The 13,471-nt window shown below is 44.4% G+C and overlaps 1 protein-coding gene across 3 annotated transcripts in view; it reads right to left on the bottom strand.

Annotated features, from left to right (window-relative positions):
• Positions 1-13,471, bottom strand: part of ABCC1 (ATP binding cassette subfamily C member 1 (ABCC1 blood group)) — a 132,480-nt gene that overhangs the window by 91,803 nt on the left and 27,206 nt on the right. For all 3 annotated transcript variants that reach the window (XM_082432547.1, XM_082432548.1, XM_082432549.1), the window contains exon 2: positions 841-1,017. In XM_082432547.1, the coding sequence (XP_082288673.1) occupies positions 841-1,017 (177 nt within the window). The remainder of the gene's footprint in view (positions 1-840; positions 1,018-13,471) is intronic.

Here is a 13,471-nt window from a genome sequence, read left to right as displayed (position 1 = left end):
GTCCAGTGATAAAGAATCCGCCTTACAATGCAGAGGATGCGGGTTCGATCCCTGGTCAGGGAACTAAGATCTCACATGCCAAGGGGCAATTAAGTCCATGCGCCACAACTAGAGCCCGTGTGCCGCAAACTACAGAGCCCATGCGCCCTGGAACCCGCACGTCACAACTACGGAGCCCATGCACCCTGGAGCCCACGCACCACAACAAAGAGCCCGCATGCCGCAACGAAGATCCCGTGTGCCACAACTGAGACCTGACACAGCCAAAAATAAATAAAATAAATAAATAAATAATAAATAAATCTTTAAAAAAAATAAATAAAAAGACATCCTTGGTCAGGGAGGAAGACCTCCGGATAATTTCGTGAGATAGATCCTATCACCCCCACTATAATCATGGGAGAACTGAGGCTCAGGGAAGTTAAGAAATTTGCTCAAAGAAAAAACTTTCTTTCCATTTCTTTGATTTTGTTCCTATACAAGATGGTGGATGTTCACAAAACTTACTGTGATATCATTTCACGATGTAAGTCAAATCATTATGCTGTATACTTAAACGTACACAGTGCTGCATGTCTATTGTATCTCAATAAAACTGGAAGGAAAAAAGAAATTTGCTCAAAGTCACACAGCTAGTAAGTGGCAGAGCCGATATCTGAACCCACGTCTGAACTCAGAGCCCCAGCCTTTATCCACCACATTATTATTCTGTCTCCCAGTAAAAGGAACTCAGGGCCAATTAAGCAGAAGGAACATGTCAGTTTTCACAACCACCATTCCCCACCCCAGCACACACACACCCACAACACACACGTCAGGATAAACTCCCACGTGACTTACAGTTTTGGCTTTGTTGAGATGTGTCATCTGAATGTAGCCCCGGTCATGGCGGGAGAGATAGAGGAAGTAGAAGGGGAAGCAGGCCCAAAGGTAAGAGCAAGGCACCCACACGAGGACAGTGTTCTGAAAGCACTTGGTGAAGTCGGGGTTGCTGGTGTTCCACGTGACATTCCGCTCCTGAGGACACAAACAGGCACAGGTCAACAGGACGTCCCCAAGAGCTTGGACAAGGGGCCCATGAAGAGTTCAAAACTAGCTGCCATGGGATTTAAGAACAACGAGGCCCTCCCAGGCAGAACAGGCAAACTGGAAAGATTAGTAGCCAGAAAGACTCCAAACAAGGAGTGACGAACAAAGGTATGTCTCATCTCACCTAACGGACAAGTTCTGGGACCTGTGGTAAGTTCCATTATTGTACAAAAGATGGAGACTGCCATTTAAAGGAATCCTAAAGGGTATTCTGTAAACTGACACGTCGTTTAGTCATATAAATCATTCCTACTTTACAATCTTGTGAATTAAGAGCTTTCTACTATTCTTCTTCATTATCATCACCATGATCCCCATATCACTGCCATCAATGTCATCAGCATCACCACTACTGTGATCACTTTCATCAGCACCATCAGCATGGCCACCATCATCACCATCATCACCATCACGATCACTTTCATCAGCACCATCAGCATGGCCACCATCATCACCATCATCACCATCAGCATCGCCATCATGGCCACCATCATCACCACCACCTTCACCACCTTCAGCAGCAGCAGTAGCGGCACGGATAACATCCAAATTGCAGTTCTATGTTCTAGGCCCTATTCTAAGTCCTTTATATGTATTATCTCCTTTAATTCTATAATTACTTTATCATTCCTTTTTCAGGAGGGAAAACTAAGGCACAGAGAGATTCAGTGATTTGCCCAGTATCTCACAGTTCGTAAGATCTGGAGCCAAACTCAAACTCAGGGAATTCAGCTCTGGAGTTCCTGCATTTAACCACTAAGCTATCCAGCCTCAGAAACAAATTTGTTTCAATTACTTTTAATTTTTTAACAAGCCACCTGTATTTCACTAGAGACACGCCAAATAGATAGGTAGATAGATACATACATAAACAGACCAGGTATATCTATATCTGCCCAAGAATAAACTTCAGACTTCCGTAGTGGAAAATTTAATTCAAGTCCTGATCTGACCACTGAACCATTATACAACTTTGGGAAAAGTTATTACCCTATCTTGGGGTCTCAATTTCCTATCTCTACCATAATTAGGTGGGATGAAATTAGAGGTCTGAAACAGGTGGCTCCCAGGCTGATATGGCTCGCAGATGGTTTGTTGTTACTGTTGTTGGTGTTTTAAGCATGCTTTTTTTTAAAAAAAATCTTATGTTAGCTGCCAACATTTAAAAATCAGGAAATTTCATGTAAAAACTGGATTCCAGTGTCTCTTTTAAAAAAATCAGAAAATCTGGCAGCACTGGGCCCATATTCCAACCTTACAACCATTGGGAGGAGCCAGAAGTAGCCAGTCTTTGGATAAGGTCCATGCGGTCCAGCTGGCCAGTCCTCATGCAGCCCCCTCCCCCCAGCACTCTCTCCCCACCACTGGATGATGCGCTATCCAGACACGTCCAGACAGCTCCGGTTCCAACAGCCTTCCCACAATCAGATAAGTGAAACCAACAAGGAACTCCAAGGAACCTGGATTCTTACAACTCCATGCAAGTTTTAAAGCCACATCAAAGAACTTTACAGAAGAGAAAGTGATGGGAACAAGCAGACCATTTATTTCACTTAAAGATACATTTGATGATCAATCAAAATATATGTTCCGAGTTTTTCAAAAGAGTTGTGCACAACACTGGGGGGATACTTAACGCTACTGAAGAGTACACTTAAAAATGGTTAAGATGGTTAAAAAAAAGGATTTGACTTGAAAAAGAGGGAGAGAGAGAGAAAGACCTAGGTATTAAGTACCCAAACTGGTTCTTCAGAGGTTTAATTATTCTATGATAGAAATGGTTATTTTTCCAGAACAAAGAACAAGGAATCATTGAAAAGTAAACTTTAAAAAGTCAACATACACAAAGGGATTTAGCCAGGAAACTTCTAGACACAAAGAAACCCTTAAAAGGACAAAGGTCATGCCTCTGGACTTGGGCACTGGAAGACAGCCTTGGAAATAAGAATGAGCATGGAGAGGAGTAGTTTATATCAAAGACTATTTTAATTGGTTTCACACCACTTATAATTCTTTTTTTTTTTTAAACATCTTTATTGGAGTATAATTGCTTTACAATGGTGTTAGTTTCTGCTTTATAACAAAGTGAATCAGTTATACATATACATATGTTCCCATATCTCTTCCCTCTTGTGTCTCCCTCCCTCCCACCCTCCCTATCCCATCCCTCTAGGTGGTCACAAAGCACCGAGCTGATCTCCCTGTGCTATGCGGCTGCTTCCCACTAGCTATCTATTTTACATTTGGTAGTGTATATATGTCCATGCCACTCTCTCACCCTGTCACATCTTACCCCTCCCTCTCCCCATATCCTCAAGTCCATTCTCTAGTAGGTCTGTGTCTTTATTCCCGTCTTGTCACTAGGTTCTTCATGACCTTTTTTTTTTCCCTTAGATTCCATATATATGTGTTAGCATACTGTATTTGTTTTTCTCTTTCTGACTTACTTCACTCTGTATGACAGACTCTAACTCCATCCACCTCACTACAAATACCCCCATTTCATTTCTTTTTATGGCTGAGTAATATTCCATTGTATATATGTGCCACATCTTCTTTACCCATTCATCCGATGATGGACACTTAGGTTGCTTCCATGTCCTGGCTATTGTAAATAGAGCTGCAATGAACATTTTGGTACATCACTCTTTTTGAATTATGGTTTTCTCAGGGTATATGCCCAGTAGTGGAATTGCTGGGTCGTATGGTAGTTCTATTTTTAGTTTTTTAAGGAACCTCCATACTGTTCTCCATAGTGGCTGTATCAATTTACATTCCCACCAACAGTGCAAGAGTGTTCCCTTTTCTCCACACCCTCTCCAGCATTTATTGTTTCTAGATTTTTTGATGATGGCCATTCTGACCGGTGTGAGATGATATCTCATTGTAGTTTTTATTTGCATTTCTCTAATGATTAATGATGTTGAGCATTCTTTCATGTGTCTGTTGGCAATCTGTATATCTTCTTTGGAGAAATGTCTGTTTAGATCTTCTGCCCATTTTTGGATTGGGCTGTTTGTTTTTTTGTTATTGAGCTGCATGAGCTGCTTGTAAATCTTGGAGATTAATCCTTTGTCAGTTGCTTCATTTGCAAGTATTTTCTCCCATTCTGAGGGTTGTCTTTTGGTCTTGTTTATGGTTTCCTTTGCTGTGCAAAAGCTTTTAAGTTTCATTAGGTCCCATTTGTTTATTTGTGTTTTTATTTCCATTTCTCTAGGAGGTGAGTCAAAAAGGATCTTGCTGTGATTTATGTCATAGAGTGTTCTGCCTATGTTTTCTTCTAAGAGTTTTATAGTGTCTGGCCTTACACTTAGGTCTTTAATCCATTTTGAGTTTATTTTTGTGTATGGTGTCAGGGAGTGTTCTAATTTCATACTTTTACATGTACCTGTCCAGTTTTCCCAGCACCACTTATTGAAGAGGCTGTCTTTTCTCCACTGTATATGCTTGCCTCCTTTATCAAAGATAAGGTGACCATATGTGCATGGGTTTATCTCTGGGCTTTCTATCCTGTTCCATTGATCTATGTTTCTGTTTTTGTGCCAGTACCAAACTGTCTTGATTACTGTAGCTTTGTAATATAGTCTGAAGTCAGGGAGCCTGATTGCTCCAGCTCCATTTTTCGTTCTCAAGATTGCTTTGGCTATTCGGGGTCTTTTGTGTTTCCATACAAATTGGTGATGGTGAAAATGGGGATTAAACTGTTGGTGGTTATTATATACAAAGCAGTTTCTGGGCAGTTGCCAGAAAAAGCTCATTCCAAAGGCATCTGCCTTTCTAGTAAGAAAAGAATGCTGGGACTTAATATACACAGTTAGGTATACAAGAAGCTTGGTTCCTATGTGAATCAATTCAATAACCTGATCCTTACCCCAACTATTCCTTGCCTGGAATCCTGCAGTAGCTTTCTAGCCATTCACTGCTTCCAGCCCCTCCGGGCCCCACTTAGTCCTCCCCACTACAGCCAAATTTATCTTATTTATCTATGCATCCATACATGCATCAGATATCATTATCCACTCAGCCATGAACCCATCCATCCATCCACCCACCCACCCATCCATCCATGCACCAACTCATCCATCCATCTACCATCTATCCATCCACCCACCCCCACTACCCATGCACCCATCCATCCATCCACCCACATACCCACCCACTGACTCATCCATCCATCCATCCACCCACCTACTCACCCACTGACTCATCCATCCATCCATCCACCCACCTACCCACCCACTGACTCATCCATCCATCCATCCATCCACCTAACTACCCACCCACTGACTCATCCATCCATCCATCCACCCACCCATCCACCGGGGCATTCATCCATATCTCTCTTTGTATTAATTTACTTTTAATGGGTAATACATTTACTTTACGTGCTAAAACTTTCCCAAACTACACAAAATGGTACACTGTGAAAAATAAGTCCTCCTTCCTGAACTCACAGCACTCCCCTCCTACCCCACAGGCAAAACTACCATGGCTAACACCTTGTATATTCTTCCAAATATAGCTTACCTACTTTGCTTCCCCAAAATGTACCATAATACGTACCGGTTCCACACCTTGCTTTTTTTACATTAGAAACTGATCTCTATCAGTGCCACAGATCTACTTTATTCTTGATAGCTTAATTTTATTTCTTTTGAACAAAGGGTAGAAGTGACAAGCCACCTTCCATTCCTTGTCCCTAACCTCCCAGTTCCTCTCTCTAGAGGTGACAGTATCGGTTTCTTGTGTATCCTTCCAGAAAATATCTTATGCATCTATAACAAAAATAAATACATATTTTCTGTTAGCAAATGGAGAGAAACATACTCCACACATCCTGCTCTGTACCTTCCTTTCATCTCTTAATAACAGATCTGAAAGATCATCCTGCTCTGCACACTTCCTCATTCTTTGTTCCAGCTGCTTTGTATTTCATTGTATGGATGGACTTGACCTTATATCATCAGCCTCCTGCTGACTGGGCACTGGGCTGCTCTTACAAACAATGAAGCCATAAATAAATAACCTAGTAAGTGCCTCATTGCACACAAAGCAAGCATATTTGTAAGATAACTTTCTAGAAGTAGACCTGCTGGATCAAAGGGTGTATGCATTTAAAATTTAAACAGACACTGCCTCCAACGGGCACCATCAGTTTATACTGCACCTAACAAGGTACAAGGATAACTACTTCCCAAACCACAGTATATTATAAGCTTTTGATCTCTGCCAATCTGATAGTGGAACATAGCTCCCTGTAGCTTAACTTCCTTTTCTCTTTACAATGAGTGAAACTGAAGATCCTGCCATTTTTTGCATTTAAAAGCAGTCAGGGGGCTTCCCTGGTGGCGCAGTGGTTGAGAATCTGCCTGTCAATGCAGGGGACACGGGTTCGAGCCCTGGTCTGGGAGGATCCCACATGCTGCGGAGCAGCTGGGCCCGTGAGCCACAACTGCTGAGCCTGAGCGTCTGGAGCCTGTGCTCCGCAACAAGAGAGGCCGCGATAGTGAGAGGCCTGCGCACCGTGATGAAGAGTGGCCCCCACTCGCCACAACTGGAGAAAGCCCTCACACAGAGGCGAAGACCCAACACAGCCAAAAATAAAAATAATAAATAAGTAATAAATAAAAAATTTAAAAAAATAAATAAATAAAATAAAAGCAGTCAGGTTCTCCTTAGGGGAAAAGTCATAGGCTTAATACTTGTGTATTAAATGGGACAGATTTGATCTCCCCCGCCTGCCAATAGTGGCCCTGACCACAACTGTTGCTATTGGGTAACAACCTCCAATAGCTCCGGATCACCTTTCAGAGCCGATCCTTGCTGCGGTTCATGAGGCCTTCCACATTCAAGCCCCATCTGTTTCTTCTACAATTTCTCCCGCCCTGTTCCCCAATGTGTCAACTCCACTATTCATTCAAAGGAGGATTTACCAAGCCTGTTGTCAGGCACTGCTCAAGGCACTGGAGAGTCAGGAAGGCCATGGTCCCTGCCTTTAAGGCATTCCGCAACTGCTAGTCAAATGAATGGTTCTTTGGGATATGTCTTGCTAGAAGCTCTTCTTGCATTGTCTTTCCACAGTAACAAACTCCTATTCATCCTTCAAAACCCAACGCAGATACCTCCTTTAAGAAGCCTTCTTCCTCACTCCCCAAACCATCAGGACACCCCCTGTACATTGCAATGATTTTCTCACATGTCTGTCAATACCTCTGTCCTGCAAGGACCTCAGTGCCAGGACTGTGTGGTATTTACTTTTGACTCCTCTCCTCCTCACCCAGCAGGTACCCAAAGGTAACTGAGTAAACAAATGGCCCAAACCATGTCTCCCCTCACCAGCATTATTTCCTACTTTTTAAAAATAATTTTAAAAATTAATTTATTTTTAATTATTTATTTATTTATTTTTGGCTGCATTGGGTCTTCATCACTGTGTGTGGACTTTCTCTACTTGTGGTGAGCGGGGGCTACTCTTTGTTGCGGTGCGCAGGCTTCCCATTGCAGTGGCTTCTCTTGTTGTGGAGCACAGGCTCTAGGCACGTGGGCTCAGTAGTTGTGGCACACGGGCTCAGTAGTTGTGGCTCACGGGCTCTAGAGCGCAGGCTCAGTAGTTGTGGCACATGGGCTTAGTTGCTCTGTGGCATGTGGCATCCTCCCAGACCAGGGCTCAAACCCGTGTCCCCTGCATTGGCAGGCAGATTCTTAACCACTGCATCACCAGGGAAGTCCCCCTACTTTGTTATTTAAAAAACAATCCAATTGGGATATTGGGATTGACATATATACACTAATATGTATAAAATAGATAACTAATAAGAAACTACTGTATAAAAAAATAAATAAAATAAAATTCAAAAATGCAAAAAAAAACAAAAACAAAAACAAACAATCCATCAAGGTAGAACCTGGCTATGACCCTGGCTTTCTGGTCTGATGGATGTGGATTAAAATTCAGGCCCTGACCTCATGTGAACCTGGGCAAGTCACTTAACTTCTCCAAGCCTCAATCTCCTTACCAGTGTGGTCAGGAAAACACACAGGCCTGGAAAAAGTATCAAATGGGCCCGTCCTCTGCACCAGTTGGCATGGTCTAGAGTTGGTAAGTGATGGCTATTAGTTGCAGACACCAATAATTAATAATAATCTCCACCACTAACCCCAGCACTGCCCAGAGTCAGGAAGCTTAAGGGACAAAGAAAAGTTCAAGTTAGGAAGTGAGCAAGAGGAGACTGGGGAGCATCTAAGGACACAGAACTCCGGGGAATGAGAGGTCGCAGAAACGCTTAGCTAAGGAAGGGGTTTATTCTTCAGACAGCGGCTTCCTGCTAAAGCCAGGTGGCCAGCCCTGACAGAGGGCAGAGACGGGAGGGAGGCGGAAGGATGGGGGGGCATGAAAAGAGGAAATCCGATTGTGACCGTGAACTTGCACCATCCTCGCTGCCACTACCGCCCACCAATAGTGGCCCTGACCACAACACTGTCACAGCAGTGACGTAACAGGGTCAAAGGCCTCCTGCAGGTCCCTCACTTGCCAGGAATTTGATGAATCCTCTGTGCAATCCCCTTGACAACCCCTGAAGACAGGCAGTGGGGCCCCCTCTATTTGGGGTTTCTGGGGGAAACAGGGAATGCCGAAAGCCGCCCTTAAGGAAGAACGACTCACTGAGACTTCCCCGACCCCAGAGACGACAGCTAACCCCAGTCTTCCTCCTTAGGGGCTCTACCTCCAAACGCAGGGAGCTTCAGAAATCAAGCTGGTCGGACCACTGTTCCCTGCTTCTGCTAATAGAGCTTCCATCAGCCCAACTACTGGGAAACAAAATTCAGCTCCAGGAGTCTGGAAAACAGTCACCAGCGCTGGCCCAGGCTCTGCACTTCCGGGAACCCGGCCCATGGAAATCTTAGAGAAAGGGCATCCCCTGATCCCCCCAACTGAGGCTTTTCTTCCCAGGATACCTTCGTCACCCATTTATGTCCCTCCCCCTCCAGTGCTGACATTAGAGGATCTGGGGAACAAGTCCAAGTCTGCTTGGCCCACAAGCTTGAAGTTCATACAATTTCTACTGTGTGGTGTCATGTCGCACCCTCCTCTCTCAGAGGAATAATGACAACCAGCACATTCTGAGCACAGATGGGCCAGGCACATCACTCAGCCCTCAGAAGAGGCACTGCTGTTATCCCCATTTCACAGATGAGGAAATCGAGGCACCAGGAGATAAGACATCTTCCCAAAGGCCATGCTGCAGTGGGTTTATGTTGTCCAAGCCCCACACACATTTTCCCTTCTCTGGCAACAGCCGCTGGCTCTTGTTCGTAAACAAATCCTCTAGTCAGCCACATGCTTGGGGCAAAGCTCCAGGGGTAGGTCCTCTTTAGTATCAGCTAATCAGCAGAGTCCTTTACCCACATGCTAGTGATTAGCTCCAGAATGGGCACTTGATCCCAGTCAATCCAATCACTACAAGGACACATACTCTCTTGTCCCCAGTGACACGGACAAGTGAGGATGTGGGGTTGACAGGTGTCTCAGCCATTTATAAGGGAAGCACCAAGAGTTGGGAGTGGAGAGGAAGGGGTGGCACCACCAGGGCAAGTGTGAGAATGAAGCTGACATCGTGAAAGGCAGAGATGAAAGAAACTGATGCTTGGTGTTCTGTGGGCTGCTGGATCAAGCTTCACCTGCAGCCCACCCTCCCACTGGACTTTTCCAATAAATTCACTTTTACACAAGTTTGAAATAAATTTGCTCTCACTTACAACACAAAGCGCCCTAGTAATACAAGTTCTGATCTGCTACGTCAACTTTTACACAACAACATGATTCAGAACTTGACATGACTGAATTTAGGGATAGGACATTACTAGTAGCATACTGCTGGATAGGTCACTGTTCTTCTCTGAGGCTCAAAAAGCCCACCGGCAAAATGGAGCTACTACCTTCTCCTCCACAGGAGATCCTAAAAGCCCTAATAAATGTTGATTATTACTATTATTTATAACCGCCTCAGTTGACTTTTAGGAACCCACTTTTCTTCCTATTCTCTTTCCCCATCACCCCTCCTCCCCTCCCCAAAAGACTATCCGTCCCCTTGTCCCTTTTCTTACAGGTCCAATTTCCTTCTCTGTTCGCTGTGTGACCTTAGACAAGTTATTTAACCTCTTTGAGCCTTACCTATGACTAACGGCTAAGAATACCTATCTCCTGAAGCTATTCTACAGTTTAAATAAAATTACATACATACAGCTCAGTGTCATATCTTAACACTCAATAAAGGACTACTGTCACTAATCTTAATTCTTACATCAGTAATAAAAATAAATGATGTTTATAGCATTATACTCTTAATACGACAATCTTATATTGTTATCGATAATAACACCACCTAGCTTTAACTGAGCACTAACTGTATGCCAGGTATTGCTTCCATGCACTTTATATGAATTAACTCAATCTTCATGATCACCCAGAAGGGAGGTTCTGTTTTGATCCCCATTTGGTAGATGAGGAAATCGAGACACAGAGAAGTCAAATAATTTGCCTAAGATCACACAGCCTGTAAGGGATGAGGCTGGGGCTCAAACCTAGGAAGCCTGACTACTGAGCCACCCCACCCCTGACGCCAACTCCTAGTGATGGGCAATATAAGAATTTTAACAGAGCTTTCTGGAGCACATGCCTTCACCCACAGGGAATCTGGGCCAAGAGGAAGATGTGAATCCCCAGAACACCACCAAATTCAGAACCAATTACCTGTATTAGTTTCCTACAGCTGCTGTTACAAATTACCATAAATTTCGTGGTTTAAAATGACACAGACTTTTTCTTATCATATAGTTTCAGAGGTCAGAAATCTGAAATGGGTCTGACTGGGCTAAAATCAAGGTGCTTGCAGGGCTGCAATCCTTCTGGAGAGGAGCGCCCAGGTACCAGGTGTCCCCTAGGCCAGAGCCTAAGGTCTCTGCAGGGCTGCCCCTACAGCCCTGGCCAGCCGACACAGCTTCACGTGGCTGGGGCCTGTGGAGACAATGGAAACGGTCCTGCCTGGACCCAGCTGGCCGACCTCGGGACAGGAGGGAAGCTGCAGAGAGGAGGATGGGCGGGGGATGCGATTATGAACTTGAACTGCTGCTCAGCATCACCAGCATCCGTGAGCAGAGTTGCTCTGACACTATCGAGTAATGAGGACCTACTAGTACCAGGCTGTTCCCCCAGGGCCTGAACATCCCTTTTCCCATTCAATTGTCTCAATAACTTACAACCATCAGGTTTCTAAGGCTCAGTGGACAATTTTTTTTTTAATCAATTTATTTATTTATTTGTTTGTTTGTTTATTTTTGGCTGCGTTGGGTCTTCATTACTGCACGCGGGCTTTCTCTAGTTGCAGCGAGCGGGGGCTACTCTTCGTTGCGGTGCACGGGCTTCTCACTGCAGTGGCTTCTCTTGTTGTGGAGCACGGGCTCCAGGTGCAGGCGTTTCAGTAGTTGTGGCACACGGGCTCAGTAGTTGTGGCTCATGGGCTCTACAGCTCAGGGTCAGTAGTTGTGGCGCACGCGCTTAGTTGCTCCGCAGCATGTGGGATTTTCCTAGACCAGGGCTCGAACCCAGGTCACCTGCATTGGCAGGCGGATTTTTTTTTTTTTTTTTTTTTGGCAGGCGGATTCTTAACCACTGTGCCACCAGGGAAGTTCAACAGACAATTATTAATCATGAGATTCCTATGTGCCAATACCATTCGGAGGTAAATAAGGTTTCCATTATCAGTTTCATTCTATCACAAGAGGTAGACACTAAACAAACAAACAAACAACTCTATGTATGTCTAGGCAACAAATGACCTGACGAAGAATCAAGGGAACAGAGGATCATGGTGGGCACTGGGTGCTACTTTTGTATCAGGTGGACAGGGAAGGCCTCTGAGCCAAGATGTCCTCTGAGCGAAGACGTGAAGCAAATGAAGAAACGTGTGCTACCTTCTACTATCTATGGAAAGCGAAAGAGTCAGTAAGGTTCTTAGTATCATGTGCCAGGACTGATCTAAGGGCTTTACATCACAAACAACTCTAGGAGGCAGGGCTATATAACCAAACCCATTTTACAGATACAGAAACTGAGGCCAAGTCACACAGCCTGCAAGCATTATGGACAGTCAAGAATTTGAATCCCAGTGCAGATGCCTCTATATACGTAGAAAATGTATTGTTTGCAATTTTTTATAATATGCATGTACTACTGTTCCCACTTAAAATTAGTATAAAGGAGTATATAGACGTTTGCCTAGGCAGGGAAATTTTCTTAGCAGGGGACAAGAACAACAAAAGCTAACATTTTTGTTAACATGAAGAGTGATTATCTCCAGGGGGTAGGGCCGAAGCTGGTGAGAGGAAGGCGACTACTAGTTTTTGTTTTATTATCTTTTGTACTGTTTGAATTTTCTTACTCCACATGTATTACCTTTAAAAAATAACAAAAACAAAACTAATTCACACTTTAAATAAATAAATAGCAGCAGCCGGAATTTAAGAGGAGAAATTTCTAAATGCTGAGCTAGGAATAAAGAGAGAGCACATATTTATTGGGTGCCTATCATAAAAGCACAGTGGCCACACCAGGCCCCGTGCTAAGTGTTTTCCAAGTGTGAGTCCATTTAAACCTCACAACAGCCCTACAAAGTCGGGAACGTGAAAACTCCCCCTTTTCAGGTGAGGACTCTGAGGCCCAGGGAGTTTACAGAACTGGCTCAGGCTCACAGAGCCAGGAAGAGTCAGGCAACACAGGGATGTGAACCCAAAGAGAGTCTGTCTGACACTTGAGTTCTTAATTCCCGGGCTCCATCACCGGTCAGCCAGGTGCTTGGAGCACTAAGGGTTTTGCGAGGCCAGTGGCCCCACCGTCCCGCCAGAGGCAGCTTGCAAGGCAACGCTGTCCTCAGGCCTTGGGGATTCCAAGCTCATGGGCACAGAATGGAGAAGCAATGTGCTGACTCAGACACAGAATCTTCTACAACTCTCCCTACCCATCCACCCAGTGTGAGCAATGCAGGGGGATGGTTAAGAACGATGGTTCAAGGTCTGGGTTCTAATCTCCTCCGGGTCACAGATATGTGTCCCAAAACAAGGATTCTCAAGCTCAGCACTACTTACATTTGGGGCCAGAACATTCTTTGAGGGGCTGGCCTGTGCACTGTAGGACGTTGAACAGCAGCCCTGACCTCCACCCAATAGATGCCAATAGCACACAACAGGTTTAATCCTCACCAACCACCCTAGCAGGCAGGTACTATACTTAAACCCATTTTACAGTTTTCTCATAGAGTAAGAAACTGAGGTCACATAACCTGCAAGTGACATACACAGCCAGTTGTGACAGTTACAATGTCTCCAG

The sequence above is a fragment of the Balaenoptera physalus genome, assembly GCF_965194825.1.
Source record: "Balaenoptera physalus genome assembly, chromosome: 16".
NCBI lineage: Eukaryota > Metazoa > Chordata > Mammalia > Artiodactyla > Balaenopteridae > Balaenoptera > Balaenoptera physalus.
This window is presented reverse-complemented; position numbering and strand designations above follow the sequence as displayed.